General features: G+C 32.4%; 1 protein-coding gene across 1 annotated transcript; it reads left to right on the top strand.

The window, feature by feature from the left end:
* The first annotated feature begins 22 nt into the window (after positions 1 to 22).
* On the top strand, positions 23 to 15,477 carry LOC148283076 (transmembrane protein 192). The gene is made up of 5 exons (XM_088224114.1): positions 23 to 897; positions 1,001 to 1,243; positions 5,662 to 5,941; positions 7,969 to 8,129; positions 14,405 to 15,477. Exons 1-5 carry the CDS (start codon positions 859 to 861, stop codon positions 14,522 to 14,524), a joined length of 843 nt encoding a protein of 280 aa, XP_088080240.1. The 5' UTR covers positions 23 to 858; the 3' UTR covers positions 14,525 to 15,477.
* Positions 15,478 to 15,909: the final 432 nt, after the last annotated feature.

Genomic DNA, 15,909 nt, shown 5'->3' with positions numbered 1-15,909 from the left:
TCAAATCAAGTAAGATAAAATAGCAAGTAAAAAAACTTTAGTTTTATTTAAAAAGTAATGAGATTTTTTTACTCAAATAGAGAGATAGTAAATAAATTTATATTTTTTGGTGATTTCTAAAACTTTATGTGTTATATTTTACCTAATTTACAAAATGCGCCCAGTGAACATTGAAGGATTGAAGTTAAAAATAAAAAGTAAAAGTTGGTGACAATTGGTTTACAATCTACAATCTCTGGGTACTACATTACTACATCACTCAAAACACAAAACGACAAAACGAAAACACGGAAACACTACTTATTTTGCGTCGTTTATAATATTGTGTTCAAATTGGATCGATTGGATCCAGAGATAATGTAAAACTGTAACTAGTTATTGGATCGATTGGATCTTCATCTTAATCGAATTATTTACTGGTCACAGTATTTATTTATGTTTGATTAATTAAAATAATTCTAAATGCGTGTTTATTAGAAGGTAATAATTTTAACATAGATTAACAGAATGTGAATTTGCAATTTACTCAAAACAACGCAAACCCTATCGTCGTGTACTGTGTACATCAGTGGAATATGATATGACATTTTATTTTGAATTGACTCGCGGGTGACGTGTTGCGCACCAACAACTGACAATCAAATCAAACAAAACACAAAACGAGTGAGACAGCTGCGGCTAGCGTATCGCCGCGAACGCGCAATTTGCAATAGGTTTTAAAAAGTCTCCAAAATTGTTCGCGTTCCCGCCTCGTCTCGTTATCACGTATCTGCGAGGTGTCGTGTGTTGTTATTCCGGCCTGGAATGTGAATTATCGAGCTTCAGATGTAATTCGGTGATAGTCCAGAATTCGACAAAATGGTCAGCATTAACAAAAACTTTAACACAAGCCAGGCGGTAAGTCGCGGCACGTTTTTATGCAGATATTCTGCGATCAAAGTTTATCGGTGTTGTTGAGAGTTACGTGCTTTGAAAATAAAAGTGATTCGTTTATTTTTAGGGCGCGACTTTTTTCAATTCGTCGACGGACGAAGATGGGCGCTTGGTGAACCAAGTCCCGATGGAACCGCATCATTTCGAACCTCTCAATACTATTCCATTTTCCGCGATACATATCGTAGTTTCCACCGTGATATCCATCACTGGAATAGCTCTAGCTATAGAAGAGCCGGACACTGAACATAAATGTCGCTCTTATTTTATAATGCTCTACCTACATGCGGGATTCTGGTTTTTCACCCTGGTAAGTTAGAAACTTTATAAAAAAATGTTATCTCACTTTTTGTAATACCTACATGCTATATTATCTTGAAAAGAAAGGGTAAAAAAACTTTCTCTTGAAAAATGAATCGCAAAGGTCCGGCCGCAATTATTATCATTTATTATTTCAGCATCACATACACGTCTAGGTAAGGTAGCGTTAGCAGTCACTCGAGTTAATTCCTGCATTGGGTTGTTTAGTAAACAATGATGAGATAACGAAAATCAGAGAGAGCACTTATCTTTTAATATACGATTAATTAATATTGTGTTGTTTTGCACCAAAACACACATCCGATAAAATAGAGTCATATCTCTCAATAGAGTCGAATTGGGTTGCGATCCCGCGAGTAGTGTTGCGGACTCACAGATCAGAGGTCCGAGGTTCAAACCCCACTCTACCCCAACTTGATTACCATTTTCTAATAAAGATTTATTTACATCCTATTGAAAATGGCCACCAAAATGGAAATATTTGGCTTAATTATAAGAACGCTAATATTTATTTTTACCCTTATGTTTTGTTTTATAGTGAAAATTTTATAATATGCCTTTAATATGTTCATATGCTGCAAAAAAATAAATACATCCTTCGGTCAAAGAGGATTGGCCTACTACTCGGTTTAAGCGTACAATCTACTTCCATTATCCATAAGGACAATTAGTAAGTTCTCACAATATAAAATTGCTATCAAGAAATGGATAGTGGAGGTGGGTTGCGCACGGATCGATGAGTGGATTAAGCCAAATAGGTAAAATGTGTGTACTGTTTATGAAATTTGTTCTATTGGTCTATATAAATTGGTTATGTTTTTTATGATTATTTTAGTTTTTTTATTGTTTATTATGTTAACTTTGTTAAATAGCTAATCTTAGGCATGTTTCACATTTTGTAATGACTAGTTCTGTCCCGCAATGTGGGTTCTAATTTATATATTGATCTTACTACTTTATGGTAGTCATTCAAATTGATTGTGAAACAATAAGTATATAAATAACATTAGTGACATATTACAGCAGAGATAGAGAACATTTTTGAGAAGTGAACATGGAAGTCTACGCATTTACAGGGCTTATTTAATTTCGTTTATTCAGAAAAACAACAGCAATACAAAAAAATATACACATTATAAAAAACATAAAATAAAGCCAAATTAGTTTTCCACATAAATACAATTATAAAAATCCAGTTCAGTTAGATATTAATACATATAGAAGTGCATGTGTGCGAGTTTTTGTGTGTGAGGATGCGTGGGCAAGTGAGTGGAGTGTGGGTTTAGTAGGTATGTGAATATGTGTGTGAGTGTATATGTGAGGGTGGGTTTATGGACAGGGTGAGTGTGTGTTTGATATGAGTGAATAGAAACATCTTAAATTTATAGTGTAAAAATATTTTTTTTCTAAAGAAACATATTTTTTTTCATATAATAGTGGTTTAATTCTTATTTTAAAAGTGGATTTACTGCAGTTAAATATATTTATGCTATTGAAAACTACATTATAATTACGCACCAAGAGAATCAGAGGAGAGTTCTGTGCATAGTTGGTGCGAACGGTAGGTACATGGAAAAGAGATAGATTCGTGTGACGGGTGAGGTAGCCAGGTACATAAGGGCCAACTCGGAAACCAGAACAGGACTATCAAGACTTCCATTAAGAATGTCATATAAAATCCCCATATCTAATACCAAACGACGATTCTCAAGACTAAGTATATTGTGTTTATGACAAGAAGTTTTATAGTTAAGGTCCGTAAATCTGGATCTCCAATTGAAATGTCTCAAAAATGTTTGCTGAATATTTTCAAGTCTTATCTTGCGCGTGGAATACTGAGGAGACCACACAGAGGAGGCATATTTAAGGAGACTGCGGACGTAAGCGAAGTAAATCAATTTGATACTGCCAATATCATTAAAAACTTGGCAAGTGCGGATAACAAAACCTAAGTTTCTGTAAGCCCAGTTCACTATATTTTCGATGTGGTTTTCATACGTAAGTTTTTTATCTAGAATCACACCAAGATCACGAACACTGTCGACTCGTTGTATTGCTTGATTACTTATAAAATATTGATACAAAATAGGTTTGGAGCTACGTGAAAAAGAAACGAGTAAACATTTGGAGACAATTACATTTGTGAAAATTTTTCATAGTAATCTGTTAATCGGTAAAGATTGTCTTGGAGATTATGGCAATCGCTAGAATCTTTGATATTCAGATATATTTTTTTATCATCAGCATACATCAAGAAATTTGAATTATGGACGACTCCATATATATCATAAAGGTATGCATTATAGAGCAACGGACCCAAGTGTGACTCTTGAAGAACTCCCAGTGTAATATCTATAAAGTTGGATCTAAAACCTCCGAGTACGAGCTTGGCTCCTGTTGCTTACGTAAAATGTTATCCATAGATATCCATAGGATGTTATCTATATGTCACCTCGTATTATAAGGTTAAAAATTTTCCTCGGAAGGATGATGTGGTCCACACGATCGAATGCCTTTTCAAAGTCAGTGTAGACCACATCCACCTGTTCAAATTTATCCATACAACAAAGTACAAAGTTCGTAAAGTCAATTAAGTTAGACGCGGTTGATTTGCTTTTAAGAAAATTGTGCTGATGTGGAGGAATTTCTTTAACTATATATATATATATTTTCATTCTTATGATTTACCCAAATATAAAAAATTTTGGACCGTTTATCTATGTCATGAATAGATGAGTTAGAAAATGGAAAAATTGTAGTAGAGGGGAAGCGCGTTTTAATAATGTACTGAATGTCAATCGAGAATCAAACTCGAGACCTTTAGCACGATAAGCAAATGTGCTGATCATTAAACTACAAGGCGGACAAAAATATTGATAATATAAATACATTGAAAAATATATCACCGACACCCAAAGATCTACAGTTTGAGATAGAACTTTTTTTCCGTACTGTAATGAAATGCGCGGTTAGAAACTAGTTTTAGTTATGGATAAACTCTATCATAATTTATTCATGATATTTCTTACATAATGGTATAATAAAGTACACAAGAATCCAGTTGTTTGAAACTGATTAAGCTGGTTATTTAAATTTACCAACCTATTTCTAGATTTTTTAAATCTTCGATAAATCCTAAGGTATGGGCCACAGGAAAAACCTAATATTTTTTTAATTATTTAAGTTTTGTTTTAGAAATAGAATATAAGTGAGACTTAAATCCACAAATTTTGAATTATCGGTGATTGGTTCCATTGCTTTCGCGATATTGTAAGTCTACCGCAACTTCATTCCTATTTTCTGATCGTGAGTCACAGTAAAACTTCAACTATCCGGATTAATGAGTGTCAGACGTTATTCAGAAATCCGGAAAATAGGGAAATATTAGCTTTTATTTTTCCAATTTTTTCGTACTTATTAGTAGCATGAAAATATTTTTTAATTCCCACGAAAACGGTTCATTGCATTAGCCACACCCCTAATATGCTACGATTCAATTAAATTTTGAGCTTTGTTTGTGACTTTAAATTCAAATAGAACATCGTCATGAATCTTGATAATGGCCAAACATGTCACGTTTTTGTAAAACATGTTTTTTTACAATTTTATTTTTAAAATTATATATGAAAACATTTCTCCATAATATCTGTATAGATTTTGAAAATACAGTTAATTTTCCAAATACATTTCACATTTTTATCGGTATTCGTAGTATGTAATATCTCCTTATTGGTTTAACCATTTAATTGCAATGTTTTAAAAGAAAACACAAAAATTACTCTATGTTCTTTTTTTTCTGCTTTTGAAATGATGCAGCGCATTAGAATCACATTAAACACCTTTTAAACTTGTCCAACAAAGTTAGTTGCTTTAACTATGGCCGCCAGCGTCTTTTTTATTTGTTACAGACTTCCACATTTACTTCTTTAAAATGTTCTCCATTTTGTTGCAATTTGTAAATCTTAATAACTCCCTAGGGGGTGAAACCCAGTTTTTTGTCTACAAACAGCGCTATGATTTTTTAAAGTTTTGTATTTCTGAAATAATTCCGCTTGTGATGTCAGAGGTTGTTCTCTGTTAGTTCTTCCCATTGGTTCATTTACGGTAAGCCAACCGGATATCCTTCACAGCTGTCACATCATTGATTTGTTTATATGAACCAGCGACGTCAATCAAAGTTGTTCATTTTTATTAAAATATTTTTTCTTATTTTTTGTACATTTTCTAGAAACTTCGCTGTACAATTTAATGCTCTAATTTTTACCGCGCGCAAGAAAACATTTTTTTTATCCAATTTCCCTAAGTGCTGAAGTTCCTCATTGTCCGATTTTTCAATTTTAATATAAAAACTATCATATGGAGTTCTACAAAATAAACACCGACTCAATAAATACATGATTGTCTCAGGTCATAGATTACATATTAAAGAAGACGCACCATAGTCTAAGAGTGCGCGGTTACTTGGAGTTCTACCAGAAGACGTACACCCTTCACCGAGCCCCCATATACCTGGTGTCCCTGTGGAATGCCTTCCTGCTCATCATCCAGACCCTCTCGCAGCATTTCTACCCGGACGACTTCACCGAGCAGTGCCTGAAGCAAGGGATCGCCACTCCTGTCGCCTACATCACCTGCTTCATCTGGGTGGAGACCTTGCTGCTGGCTGTTACTCATGGCCAATATATAAGTAAGCTGTTTTACTTATTCATTTAATTTTCAATGAACCTTTTACGAATTTTTTAAACCAAAAACATAAAAAAAGAATACATTATAATAATAATAATAAAGATATGTAACAAATACAAATTCAGTAGAACTCCTTTATTTTAACTTCAGTCATCCAGATTACGAAATATCCGGCTTGTTATCAGGAAATCCAAAATAAATTTGGACACCTTTCGGCAAGTTTTTAATGTGATTCCAATTAGCTGTATCAGTTCCTTGATGTTTTCATATTAAAATAACACCACCATACCTCGTAATTTTATCTCAGTATGGTTATTCTGAAAACTTATCTGAATATGAAAAATATTATTATGTACATAGCACACTAATTGCTAATTTATTTACACAAATGGAGAAGCGCCGAAATTAATTACAGATCAAGCACTCTGTCAGTTTATTATGAAAAATTTACTTGCCAGAAGGCACTAGTAAATTACTTCCATTACTAATTATATAATAATATTATGTATCTGTTAAAACATATTTTTTGTTGCCCAATTAATGATTCTTTTATTTGAAACAGATCGCATTTCATTTAGTGTTAGCTGTTTATTTACAGAATTATTTCTATCCATATCATTATTATCATTCCCCTTTCTCCACCCGGTGGTGTATAGGGCACAGCGTTTGTAAGCCAAATGCAGCATATTCCGATCACCTGTTACATGAAGGTAAGGTGATCAGTCCCGCGCTCCAGGAACAATGAAATATTGCAGTTAGAACAACCTTTAAATCAATATTTCACATCCACTGCCAGGAATCAAACCCAGGATCTCAAGAATAGTAGGCGAGCGTGCCAACCACTACGCAACAAGGCGAACTGATCTCCGCTCGAGTTCCTTATTCTGGATTTTTACTTGAAAGCAGCCGTCAAGTTTAAAATGCTCGTCCAGGATTCTGGTTGTATACACACTGAACTGTACACGACCGGCCACATTAGCACGTAGGAATTTGAGCCATATTACAGAAGTAAATCGTACTCGTTTTCGCCTGTTAAAATTAGTTGTTTAAAGCTTTGTATGGAAACAACCGAAATGTACAATATCCGATAGGAAGATAATGCCAACCTAAATTGTTCTGTAGAGCACCGTCTCACTCAGTCTTACGTCAATTCTACTCCGGACTGGTGCGACGGAGACGACACTACAAAGTTGACAGTCTCTTTCTTGATTCCCGTGCTATAAACGCTTTGTGTGGAAAAGGAACGCCGTAGGAACAACTGTCAAATGTTTTCAATGTAAAAGCTGTTAAAAGTATTTACTCATGTGTCGTGTACTGACATTAAAAAGCAGTAAGAGCATTTTTTAAAAAATTACTGATATCTTTGTTTTAAAATTGACAGCTCGCTTTTCTGACTCTTAATTTACACATGTCAATGTTTAACTAATTTGAGAGGCTATTGAAACATGTCTTCGATCAATAATTACACTCTTACCTTTTATTAAATGATATCAACCGGCCAGTTGTACTAACTTTGTTTTGTCACTTTTATTAAATTATTTCTGCCAGCCAGTTGCACTAAAAAGGTTAGGTTTTGGTCAAAATCTGCAAAATAGGTTTATTTTCTCTGTTTTTATGAAAATGAGATATTGAGGAACCTCAGCCCTACGGGAAATTGGATACAAATAATATTTTCTTGCGCGTGGTAAAAATTGGAGCATTAAATTGTACGACAAAGTTTCCCGAAAATGTATGTAAAGAATTATAAAAAATATTTTAATAAAACCGAACTACTTCGACCGACGTCACTAGTTCATATGAATCAACCAATGATAAGAGAGTAACCATTCTACTACGAGGCCGACCGTTCCCCACTCAATTTCCTTTTGATGATTTTAACCTGAGAGTAGCCGAGTATCTAGTCGAAAATGCTCGTCCAAGGTTCTGGTTCTATTTCTCAAGCAGAACTGTATTCCTCATCTGCCTGGACACAGAGTAGTAATAATATTAATATTATAATATGTTTCTTGACATGAATTTGCCTTTCAGGAAAAGTGTCCAATTTCAACAGCTGCCAGCACCGGCCAGATGTGCAGCGCGACCACCTGGTGGAGGCGGGAGGGGGGCGCGCGGGGGGCGCAGGGGGCGCGCAACCTGCAGCCCCCCTGAGCCAGACCCTCACGCAGACGGCCGACTTGCTCGCCAGACAGGTGAGACACTATTGGAATTATTCATGCAAAAAACAAAACAATTTCAAATAGGCCAAAAAGAATGAGGGAGTTCAGTGTTATGGGAAATTGGATAAAAAAAAATATTTCTTACACGTGGTGAAAATTAGAGCCTTGATTGTACCCGCAAGATTTCTCAAAAATGTATAGAAAAAAATAGTTTTAATATAAATGAGCTACTTTTAAACGTCACAAGTTCATGTAAAAACGTGTTTACAATAACTAATCAATTATAGCGTTATGTTGTGATAGATATCCGGTTTCTGGGCCAGCCATGTTTTTTGCGTATTTTGACATTTAGCGGATGTGGGGTTCTACTTATAAATGTCAGGAAAACTTACCGACTTGAACTCGTGACGCTGCAGGGGGTGTAAATAGGAAGTTCAATGTTTTTTTTTTATCTGCGCTATGATTTTTTAAAGTTTTGTGAATAAATTACCCTGCCTGATTGTTGCTAATAGGTAAAAAACATGTTCTTATTTTTAGTTATTTATAGAATAAATATGTATTTGGGGCATGTTTCAAAATTATGTAAAATGTTTCCCTCGTCACGGGACACCCCAAAAAGGGAACATTACTTTTAGTTTTAAAAAATGATTACAAAAATTGTAAAATAATAAATAAATAAATATTTTTTTAATAATGCATTACTGTGAAATCCTTGGCCTGGATTCTTAGGTACCCCAGGCGCAAGTGATCACAATTTATAGGTTTGATAAATACTTATTAGATAAAAACTCTTAGATTAACCGTTTTCTACTATTAGTAGCTCATTTTACGAATTTTTAGTCATTCATAATTATTGCTAGTGAAATTAATTTTTCGCAAACATAATTTACGCCGCTCGCTCGGTTTAGTATTAAAGTATCTCATTAACAGTCATCCATATATCATTTATTCGCCTGGTCAAAAATTCCTCATTTAAAATCAATAAGGGTCTATGAAATACTGTCGGGTAAATTTTATTTTTCTTTATTGTGAAAATAAAACTTTGTTATCAGTGTTACACAATTTTATTATTTTACAAGAACACAACTATAGTTTCGGGAGAGCACTCCTCCCATCGACGGGTGATATAAAACTAATATAATAAACACAGAATATTGTTCACAATGTCATAGAATCTAGAAACAAAAAATAAACAAATCAATCAGTGAAACTTAGAGCAGGGGGGGGTTTTTTTCCCTTATCTAAGGTGTTATGCTAACACAAAAAATAATTTTAAATTCCCATGAAAATGTTTGATTAAATTTTGAACTTTGTTAGTGACCGTTTAAATTTAAATAGAACATCGTCACGATTCTTGACGTCAAGGCCAAACATCTCGCGTTTTTGTAGACATGTTTTTTAACAATTTGATTTTCAAAATTATGTATGAAAACGTTTCCTCACAATATCCATATTGATTTTCAAAATGTAATTAATTTTTCAAAATCCATTTCACATATTTTCATTGGTATTCGTAGTATGTGATATTTCCCTATTGCAGAGTTCAAAATTACTGTGCAAAACTTATTTCTAAAATATACACTGCATAAGTGTACTTGATTTAAGCATGAATATATATTTTATGTATATTTTTTAGACACCATAGGTATATATTAAATCATAAACGAATACTTCGACACGGGTTGTGCCCAGTGAGGTATTCATATTTAAAAATAAAAAATTACGTGCTACTGTGACTTGATATGTGCTAATAATATTATTAAAAAGTATTTACGAATAAGTCTGCATACTTGATGATTTACAATCACATACTAGTCTTCTAAAATTATTCTATAAAATACTACTGTTCTTATTTCAGTAGTCAGATATGAGAGACATTTTGCTTATAAGGTTATTTATTGTACGTGGAGAAATCAAGATTTGAAATTATTTATTTTATTGTAATAATAGTAGGAAGTCAGTTTCAGGCATCAACATGTCTTGATGTTTTAAATTATGATAGTTATCTTTGTAGAGCATTGGTTCCCAACCAGTGGTCCGCAAGAGCTAAAATATGATCCGCGAAAGATTAAAAAAACTTTTATTTGTTTCAAATTATTAATCACTTAACATTCGCAGGGCTTATGACCTGTTATTGGCTGGTTTAAGTGGCCACTTAACACACTGTGTAACACTCACCATTATATATTCCTTCGATTCTTCCATCCGTCGACGTTTGTGAAGTTAAAGAGCCGAAACCTTTATTGTTGCGGGTGAGATTCATATGATTGAATTATTTCACCTACATACTAGGCAACACCTGAAAATATTTTTCAATTTATATACTTCCTCTTGGACCAGGTGGATTTATCAACAATGTTTTGAGTTTGTCCAAATTTTTGTAGACAAGGACTGGATTCAACCCCCTAGGGAGATGTTAATATTAACATATTACAACAGAGATGAAAAACATTTTAGAGAAGGGAATATAGAAGTCCAGGCATCCACAGGGCTTATGACCTGTCAATGCCTATATTTGAACATCTATATTCCTTCGATTCTTCCTAGTATGCAGGTGAAATAATTCACTCATATGAATTTAACCCTCAACAATAGAAGTTTCAGCTCTTTAACTTAACAAACGTCAACGGCTGGAAGAATCTAAGGAATATAGATGTTCAAATATAGGCAGAATAGTGAATGTTCATCATCGTCATCATTCTTTTTCCCCACCTAATGGTGTATAGGGCACTGCATTGGTACACCAATCGCAGCGTATCTTGATATTTTTTTTGTTACATGAAGGTAAGATAATCAGTCTCACTCTTCAGATACCGGTCCAGGGACCATGAAATATTCTAGCGCAAAAACACTCTTTTAAATAAATATTTCATATCAACCATGTCGGGAATCAAACCCGAGACCTCGCATGGTAGGCAAACACACTGGCCATTACGCCACAAGGCCGGCATGTAAAGTGACCACTTAAACTTTTTTACAAAACTTACACTTTTTTTAATACTAGTATTTTACACGTATCATATTTTAAAAAAAATTATAAATGGTATATTCTGTAATTTATTTTTGTTCTTCAATTTTTCATTACTAACGATATATTTTCAAATTTGTATTTAAGCTTCAATTTTGATTATTATCGGTATGTTTTATAATTTATAATAATTGTGTCTCATTTATTTACTATTAATGGCATATTTTCTAATTTATTTTTATGATTCAATTTTTATTATTATTACTTGCATGTTTTCTAATTTATATTTATATTCTTTTTTCTAATGTTATTATTATTCTTTGAATTTATTAAGCATCATTTAATGAAATTAAAAATAAATAAAAAAACACATGAAAAAAATAAGGTCCTTCCTAAACACAGGAATTTCCTAGCTAGTCGGGACCTGAAACAAATAAACTCTGTACATTTTAAAACTGTGAAATACTAAATAAATAAATATAAATAAATAAACCAGCCAATGACAGTTCATAAGCCCTGTAGATGCCTAGACTTCTATATTACCTTCTTTAAAATGTTCTTCATCTCTGTTGTAATATGTTAATATTAACAGCTCTCTGGGGGGCTGAATCCAGTCCAAGTCTACAAATATTTTGAACAAACTCAAAACATTGTTATTAATCCCTTGTTATGCGAGCGGTGTATTGTACAAAGTATGACACTGTTAAGGCCAACATACAATAAATCATCAAGAGTCATCTGCAAATGTTGGCTGATAAATTCGATCATTGTTTCCCAGAATATAACAAAACAGAAGCGAAGGTTGGCCAAAAACTGATTCGCATCCCTTTTAGCATTAATGCTGGAGAAGTTGCAGAAGAAATCCAGAAAAAGCTCATTGAATTCCAAAATGATAGGAACTGTAAGGACGCATTTGAACCTTATTCTCTTGAGCAGCTTTGCAAAAAGCAATTTCATACACTGGAATTCAAGAAATCGCCTTGCGCAATCTTACGCTTTTCTCCACAACTTATTTATGCGAACTAAGGTTTTCTGATTTACTGGTAATTAAAAATAGTTCCAGTAATTGGTTGAAAGTAAGTGATGATATACACTATAATTTTCTAGCCCCTAAGCCATACAACTTTTTAAGTATTGATATATCGGTAAGCAAAATGAAAAACAATGTTTTCAAAACTCTAGTCCATAAATGGATTACTAAAAGGACTAGACAGGAAGCTCAGGAATATGTTTCGTACATCAGAATATAATTTTAATTTCATGAAAGTCCTTTCATGTAGGTTTGTTTTAAATTTTTTTCTTTTTAATATTTTTAAATTTTACGTCTATGATATTTTGATATGACTTGATAATTGATGTAAAAGTATGTATTATTATGTATAAAATAAATAATACACTGACACTCCGGAACGTGCCAGGGGCCCAACGGAGTGGCTACATCCATTAATAAAAAGGAAATGTTGTTAAATGTACCTATTGTATAAATTGTAAAATGTATGTATAATGTATTGTATAATGTATAAACATTTTTTTGTAAACTACATATGTATTTGTATTATATTAAATAAATATGCACGTAGATTTAACCAATAATATTAGCCTCGGGATTACCGAACTTGTACAGAAGATGCAAGCTCAAAAATCACATTGATATAAACCTAATTTAATGTTCTACTAAAAATTTTGTGTTTTTTATTATAATAGTACTGTTAATGCACATTTCTTTTAAGTTTAAAGAATATGTTCAAAGTTTTTATTAAAGTTTATTTTTCTTGAACCTTCTGGTCCCTGTTAACAACAAAGAAATTAAAATGGTCCCCGGTTAAAAAAAGATCAGAAACCGCTGTTGTAGATAAACTTTACGTGTCTTATCTGAAATAGTCATTCTGCCTTCTCCCTGATACAATCGACACTCTTTTATCTTTTCTATACAAAATTGTATTTTTTTTCACATTTCGTGACTACATTTTATCTATGTAAACATGACCTCTTTTACCTAACTATCGTATTTTTTACTTATTAGGTGTATTGAGTGTCACTCAACTTAAATAATGCTTACATTTTCGACAGAGAAAGATTATATTTATGTCCACTTAGTGGATTTAGTCATTTTCTATTTATAAATTAAACGCAAACATTTATTTGTTCTGCTGTTGCAATTTCATTTAAACCCTTACTTGTCATTGCTAAATTAATTATCGAAATAGATTTATAATATAAGTTAGATTTGAAAAAAAAACAAGAAAAAATGCCGCCAAAATAATTTATTGTTATGTACATACAAAGTAGATTTTTTTTGACACAACAGAAGAAAATTTATCTGGGGTCAGCTTTAAATGTTCAGATTGGATTCTGAGTTCAATATGTAGTCTAGTAGTCAAACTGCCGGATATAAATTGGTTTAATGTTTTTTTATTTTCATCATATTATGATAAAATTCTTGAGTATTAGAGAGAGAGACTTGTCAAACTAAGCCTAAGTTTTTTAAAAAATATTTTTACGTATCGGTATTACCAGCGCTATCATTTTTTTTAAGTTTTGAAATTTTGAAATTACTCCACGTGTGACATCACAAGTTCTCTTCGTTGAGTTCTGCTGATTGGTGAATTGGTTTCCCGTAAACCAGAAATCTACCACAATGCTATCATTGGTTGATTTAGAAGAACTAGTGACGTTCAAAGTAGTTCGTTTTTATTAAAATCTTTTTCTTTTTTTTTATCGATTTTCAAGAAACTTCGCCGTTCAATTTAATGCTCTAATTTTTACTGCACTTAGAAAACATTTTTATATCCAATTTGACGTAGCACTGAACTTCCTCATTATAACTCAAACCCACCCTAAAATTTTTTTTTTTAAATATGTAATTGTGAAATAAAATTGTGTTTTTCCCAAATCTTTTAGAACTGTTTCATATTAATTAATAATGAGTCCAACTTCAAATAATATTTTCAAAAATACAAAAGTTAACTTTTGTGTTTTTCAAGTTTGTCAGGGGAATTATTTATAATGTAGCTAAATACGTCTCATTTGTGCGAGTTCTTTACTTAAGCTGATACTATTTTACGACATGTGTTATAATCTGTCAATATAATTTGCGTTAAGTACATAAATGTGGGTGTTAATGATAATGAAAACTTTACAATGTTGCCCAATATGTATTGCATTTGTTTTATTCACAACTAAGTAATCACAAAGTAATATAAATGCTAACACCTGTGTGTTGTATTATTATTTACCAATGTTTATAAATGCGGCAATTAAAAAGATATATGTATTATTATTTCTTTTTAATATTTTTTTATATCGGGAATGGAACATTTAAAATTATTTAATATTTCAGGCGGATCTCATTCGTCACCTCAGGGAGCATAACGAGAAGTTGAGCGGTAAGCTTTCATCCACCACGGCCCAACTCAAGACTCTCCAACATCAGCAGTCCGGAGACAAGTCTCCGGTATAGTTCCACAGTGGGTACGACGAAAGGTAAACGTATCTCCAGTGCCAGTGCCTTGCGACTTTATCTCTGCCATTAAGACTGAAATGAAAAGACATCTTTCATAAATACGACAATAAGAAGCTTATGGAACGCGATTGCGTGTCGCCCGAGTATAAATTGAGTGTATATTGTAAAATCTAGTGTTGTAAAAATTTATCTTACTGTTTCTATATTTGTCATGTTTCTGTGATGTTGTGTGTGCTCAAAGATGGAAGTAAGTATTTTGTAAATACATTGTTTCTATAATTATACCGAGACCGATTGTAAGTTGTTGAATGTCGCTAAAAAAGCGGCTAAGTATTAATGTTATCTAATTTATGTTGGCAACTCGGCACTAATCTTTTTTCCTTTGTTCAAAGCGGACTGCGTCATTATATAAACAGAATGCTCGTACTGCGCGAATTCTGAAAACTAGAATTTTCACTATGTGTTATAAGAAATAACACGGCTTTATCTGTTACAGCAAACGGGGTGAGTTCTCATTTCATAACACACCGCGAACGAAGAGTCAACAAATACAGTTATGCTATTCCTTTTCCTGGGTATTGTTGATGTCATTAGCTGGTGTTATCACTCTAGAATACGAACTGCATGTATTTTAGTAATCTTACGATATTGAGTCATTGTTTATTCAACATCTATCAATATGATTGAGAAGCATTTTTTTCTTTAATGTTCATCTGTTTGAATGTCATTTGCATTAATTTATCTTCCTTATTCGGGAGCCGTAGAGGGCAAAAACAATATATTTGTTCAGCTTATAAATGTAATAAATTATTTTTCTATGTTTGTACATATCAAATAGATAACGATGTTTTCAAATGTGAAATTCGACACTCGGTGATTATTTCGACATTGCCATTTTTTTCATTGAAATAAAAGTGCCATATTTAATATTTTTCCAGTGCTAAAAGAAATATTTGGGATAAAATATAACTATATATTTCGTCATTAACTTAATTATAACATTTTTAACCCATTACCTAATCAAATTCAGTCATTCTAATTCCCATGGTTATGTTATCCGAATTATTGTCTATTATGTACTTGTATAAATTATTTTTTTAATTCTTAAAATAGGAATCGTTGCAAACAATATTTTTATCTTACATACATTAGAATTTAATGAAATTATTTACACTAACACAATATAAATTGTAAGTACATACATAATATATTTTTTATATTTTCATAGTAATATAATATTGAATACCTTCTAACAGTATGTTTTTAGTTAATATATCAAAAGACTTATAGAAATATTTGCAATTGGTTGCATTACATATACATAATTATAATATGGTTTCCTTATTGTAAATTTTAATTATCTGATCAAAAACTTAATTCGA

The sequence above is a fragment of the Micrasema longulum genome, unplaced genomic scaffold (genome assembly GCF_059751315.1).
Source record: "Micrasema longulum isolate JH-2025_06_02 unplaced genomic scaffold, ASM5975131v1 h1tg000262l, whole genome shotgun sequence".
Taxonomy (NCBI): domain Eukaryota; kingdom Metazoa; phylum Arthropoda; class Insecta; order Trichoptera; family Brachycentridae; genus Micrasema; species Micrasema longulum.
Note: the sequence above shows the minus strand (reverse complement) of the source record. Positions and strands in the feature narration are given on the sequence as shown.

Coding starts and splice junctions, on each gene's coding strand:
- LOC148283076 (XM_088224114.1), top strand. CDS start 859: ATGGTCAGCATTAACAAAAACTTTAACACAAGCCAGGCG. Junction 898..1,000: donor ACTTTAACACAAGCCAGGCG/GTAAGTCGCGGC, acceptor GTTTATTTTTAG/GGCGCGACTTTTTTCAATTC. Junction 5,942..7,968: donor TACTCATGGCCAATATATAA/GTAAGCTGTTTT, acceptor TTTGCCTTTCAG/GAAAAGTGTCCAATTTCAAC.